The 5,000-nt window shown below is 44.4% G+C and overlaps 1 protein-coding gene across 1 annotated transcript in view; it reads left to right on the plus strand.

Annotated features, from left to right (window-relative positions):
* LOC134097556 (solute carrier organic anion transporter family member 2A1-like) overlaps positions 1–5,000 on the plus strand; it is an 8,520-nt gene that overhangs the window by 1,260 nt on the left and 2,260 nt on the right. Inside the window, exons 2-10 of the mRNA XM_062550443.1 lie at positions 68–205; positions 468–630; positions 1,026–1,241; positions 1,656–1,754; positions 2,303–2,442; positions 2,871–2,937; positions 3,260–3,424; positions 4,121–4,322; positions 4,982–5,000. The exon at positions 4,982–5,000 is cut by the window's right edge and continues 129 nt beyond it. Coding sequence (XP_062406427.1) covers positions 68–205; positions 468–630; positions 1,026–1,241; positions 1,656–1,754; positions 2,303–2,442; positions 2,871–2,937; positions 3,260–3,424; positions 4,121–4,322; positions 4,982–5,000 — 1,209 coding nt within the window. The remainder of the gene's footprint in view (positions 1–67; positions 206–467; positions 631–1,025; positions 1,242–1,655; positions 1,755–2,302; positions 2,443–2,870; positions 2,938–3,259; positions 3,425–4,120; positions 4,323–4,981) is intronic.

Genomic DNA, 5,000 nt, shown 5'->3' on the forward strand with positions numbered 1-5,000 from the left:
AGCTGTCTTTGTCTCACTGTCTGTCTCTGTCTGGCTGGCTATCTCTCACTCTGTCTGTCTGTCTCAGGTGTTTGTGATGTGCCACAGCCTGCTGCAGCTGTCTCAACTCCTCCATACTTCCTACTTTAAGAGCAGCATCAGCACCATTGAGCGTCGCTATGGATACAGCAGTGTTTCCACCGGAAGCCTGACATCTCTGCATGAGGTACTGTACTCTGTATGGAACTGTGTGTAATAGTGAGTGTATATCTGTCTGTATTGTAATTATGTACTGTCTGTGGTGCAGTTTGTGTGTACTGTATGTGTGTTATTTATATCCTTGTGCGAGTGTGTGTGTGTGTGTGTGTGTGTGTGTGTGTGTGTGTGTGTGTGTGTGTGTGTGTGTGTGTGTGTGTGTGTGTGTGTGTTTGTGTGTGTGTGTTTGCAGTTGTTCTTTGACCGTGTCTGAGAACATCACTTGTCCTCAGGTGGGCAACCTGCTGCTGGTGGTGTTTGTGAGTTACCTGGGCAACCGTGTGCACCGGCCACGTGTCATTGGCATGGGTGGTCTTCTCATGGCAGGAAGTGCCGGGCTGCTGGCCTTACCTCACTTCCTGTCTCAGCCATACCAGTATAACTCAGCTCTAGCAGGTGTGTCTTCAATATCTTATCCTAAAAGTATAGCATGTATGATGATGTCTGATAGTGTGTTTGTATTATGCTTCTAATGTGATTATATGTGTGTTTGTGTGTGTGTGTGTGTGTGTGTGTGTGTGTGTGTGTTCATGCCTGGGTTTATTGTGTGCATGTTTGTGTGTGTGTGTGTGTGTGTGTGTGTGTGTGTGTGTGTGTTCATGCCTGGGTTTATTGTGTGCATGTTTGTGTGTGTGTGTGTGTGTGTGTGTGTGTGTGTGTGTGTGTGTGTGTGTGTGTGTGTTCATGCCTGGGTTTATTGTGTGCATGTTTGTGTACGTGTGTGTGTGTGTGTGTGTGTGTGTGTGTGTGTGTGTAATGATGTGTGTGCGTGTGTTTGTGTCTGTACTCAGAGGAGGAAGGTGACATATGCGTGATGAATGGAAACTCATCCTCCCCACTGGGCTGCCATGCGCTGAGTTCCCATCATGCATCAGCGCAGAGTGTTCCGTGGAGCGTCATGGCCACTGCTCAGCTGCTCTTTGGCCTCGCCTCCGCCCCCATACAGCCTCTTGGAATCTCCTACATCGACGACTACTCCGAGCCAGGAAACGCTGCTCTCTATATCGGTAGTGTGTGTGTGTGTGTGTGTGTGTGTGTGTGTGTGTGTGTGTGTGTGTGTGGTGTGTGGGTGTGTGTGTGGGTGTGTGGGTGTGTGGGTGTGTGTGTGTGTGTGTGTGTCTGTGTGTGTGTGTGTGTGTGTGTGTGCCTTTATTCAAGTATCTTCTTTGAGATCGCTTTTTTCATAATGTGTCTTTCCATCTGTTGTCTGTGCGTACACTGTGTGTGTGTGTGTGTGTGTGTGTGTGTGTGTGTGTGTGTGTGTGTGTGTTTGTGTGTGTGTGTGTGTGTGTGTGTGTGTGAGTGCCTTTATTCAAGTGTCTGTATCTTCTGTGAGATCGCTTTTTTCATAATGTGTCTTTCCATCTGTTGTCTGTGTGTACACTGTTTGAGTGTGTGTGTGTGTGTGTGTGTGTATGCAGCCATCTTGTTCTCAGTGTCTATTTTCGGTCCTGCATTTGGCTACCTTCTGGGCTCGGTCATGTTGAGGATCTATGTGGATGTGGACCGTATAGACTCAAGTAAGTTGTTATGGCCAGTGTGCTTGTCCCCTCCCATCTGATTGGATAAAGTAAGTAAGACTTAAGTGTGAGTGGATGTACAGTAGAATGAATAACTGAACGAAGAAAGGCTTGAGGTAAGGAATGATTGAATGATTAAATATATAGATAGCTTACTACTTAGTGGTAAAGCATTCAATGATAAATCAATGAATAATTTAAAGGATGATTGAATGAATGAATGGTTAAGTGAATAAATAGATGTGAGTGAAAAGATGAATAAATAACTAAATTAATGATCAAGGAGATGAATTGGTGAATTAACAGATAGATGAATAATTGTTCAATTATCCATCAGTTTTTCTAATTATTAGTCAATTCATGATCAATCATTAAATCAATCAATGATAAAGTGAATGAGTCGATCCTCACTGATCTACATAAAGAATGATGGGGGGGAAACAATGGGATAGTCTATCCAGTGTTAGTTATAGATCAGTGGGAACGCCCCTCGAGGATCGAGGAGGCATGTTGAGAGGCACCCTCTGTCTGTCTGTGCCCACGGCCAGGTGCAGAGGTGGAGTTGAGCCCGTCTGACCCGCGGTGGGTGGGGGCATGGTGGATGGGCCTGCTGGTGTCCTCCACCAGCCTGCTGCTCACCTCCACCCCCTACTTCTTCTTTCCAAGGCACGGACACACGCCCACACAGGCGAGGCCATGAACTTTGACCTTTAACCTTTAACCTTGACCTCCAATTATCTCTGTCCCTGCCATGGTGCATCAGCAATAGCTGTGAGGCCATGAACTTTCACCTTTATCCACCTTCTGCCTACTTGTTCTTCCTCCACTGTGGAGCTACTTCAACATGGGTGAGACCATGAACGTATGAACTTTAACCTTTCACCCCCTCTGTCTATTTCCTCTTTCCCCACCACGGAGCTGATAATATGAGCCCACTTATTGTAGATGTTTTTTTTTAACCAGGGGCCTAGTTTTGTTCACAGCTTTACGTTAGTGTTGTCTACTCCTGTTTCTGCATACTCCTCAGTCTCATGTTGGTGGTTAGTCTTTTCCATGAGGTCTTGTGTCATTAACTTGTCATGGTTTCCAACTTTCCATGGTTTTCTGGCCACAAAGATGGAGACAGACTCACTCAAAGGAGACAAAATCAAGCCGGAGACATCTTTGATCAGCATTATCAAGAGTAAGAATCAAAACTGTGTCTGCTTGTGGATTATGGGTTTTCCTTAGTTGTCTAAGTCATTTCAGTGCCGTTTTTCAGTATATATGTTTTTGTGTATATGTACTGTACGTGACCATGTGTTTGTGTGTTCATATATGTGGTGTTTGTGTGTGCATATGTGTGTGTGTGTGTGTGTGTGTGTGTGTGTGTGTGTGTGTGTGTGTGTGTGTGTGTGCATATGTGTGCATATGTGTGTGCGTGTGTGTGTGTGTGTGTGTGTGTGTGTGTGTGTGTGTGTGTATCTGTGTGTGTGTGTGTGTGTGTGTGTGTGTGTGTGTTTCAGTGTTTCCTAAGCATTTTCTCAAGCTGATGACCAACCCAGTGTTCATGCTGCTGGTGCTGTCCCAGTGCTGTTTCTCCTGTGTGATCTCGGGCTTGGCCACCTTCCTGGGCAAATACGTGGAGCTACAGTTCAGCACCTCCGCTGCTAAGGGAAGCTTCCTCATGGGTCAGTCCATACACTTCTCTTCACTCCAATACATGTCAATGCACCATATTCACTTCAATATATTTCACTTCGCTTCCACTGTAATACATTTTCATTTCGATTCATGATGTCTGAGTTCTTTGAAGCGGTGCTGACTCTGGGTGTGTGGTTCTCCAGGTGTGCTACTCTCCCTGGTTCTTCAGCCCTTGGTTCCATGAAATAGTCATATATGTCATTTTCAATATTTGATATGTTGCCAGCGTCCTTTTAGCAGCTAAATATGAGTTTCCGAAATGTGCAGATAATCACATTCTGTTTATATTTGCATTTTACACGTCCCAACTCTGATTTGTGGTTCTAGTTTTTTTTTTTTTGGTTCTCTTGCTGCTGAAGTCCCCCTGGTTCTATGGTTCTCCAGGCGCTTTAGTCCCCAGTTTTCCTGGTTCTTTGGTTCCTCAGACACTCTAATCCCCCTGGTTCTGGTTCTGGTTCTGACTGAAGTTTTTTTTTTAACTTTTAGGCGTAATGATTAGGCGAGGCGTATTATTATTATCATTTTTTTTGTGGTTTAGTTATGTTATGTTGGGTATCTCTGTGTACGTGGCTATATGGAGATATTGTATAATTATTGATTCGGTGTCTAATATGCCCATGTGGGCTGGGCACCAAAAAAGGTGTTTGACACTTAAATAAACAATATCAATCAATCAAATTTAGGCGTGATGAACCTTCCTGCTGCCGCCATCGGCATGCTGCTAGGCGGCGTGGTCATGAAGAAGACCCAGCCCTCGGCCAGAGCCATCCCCTGGGTGTCCATGATGGCCCTCTCCGTGTCCATCCTGCTGGGCATACCCCTCTTCTTCATGGGCTGCTCCCTGCAGGAGGTAGCGGGGGTCAACATACACCCCTGGACTGATGGGTAAGAATACTGTATCTCTCTCTCAGAACTTGACCAGAACTTGACCAGGAATTTCTTTCGTTTGCTTTTCTTAGTTTAGGAAACTGTTTTGTTTCTTTAGTATTACTTTTTTTGTTAACCATTTACATTGTTGACCAGCATTTTCTGCATTCTGCAATTGCAACATTTTGGCTTTTTGGGTGCACTTCAAAAATAAAACACCTTGCACTAAAGTGCTGTTGTGGCGGAACCTGCATTCTTTTTGGTTAACCTACGGCTGAATTTGGGTGACTCTGTTACAAGGTTTCACCAAAGAGATCCCAGCCACTGATGAACAGCCCAGACCATAGACTAGCAGGAAGCTCACTCAAAGATCAGTATGGAAAGATATACTGTACGACCCATGAATTCACAAAGATCACATAGAGATACTCACAGACTGATAGAAAAATAGACCTCAAAGACTGAAAGGAAAAAAGATGTCATATTCAGATAAAGTATACTCTACAGTCTTTTTTGCAATGGTCATTATAAAGAAATATCAGACTTCCAAACATTGGGATGGCCCAGTCAATTCAATGGGGCATCCAAAAGAGCTGTATAATACTGTAATTAATCATATACATTATTTTCTTGTCTGTAGTGTTTTGAGTCTTAGCTTGTGTTATGAATGGCTTCAGGTCTGAGTCGGGATGTGCC

This window comes from Sardina pilchardus, chromosome 12 (genome assembly GCF_963854185.1).
Source record: "Sardina pilchardus chromosome 12, fSarPil1.1, whole genome shotgun sequence".
Lineage (NCBI taxonomy): Eukaryota > Metazoa > Chordata > Actinopteri > Clupeiformes > Clupeidae > Sardina > Sardina pilchardus.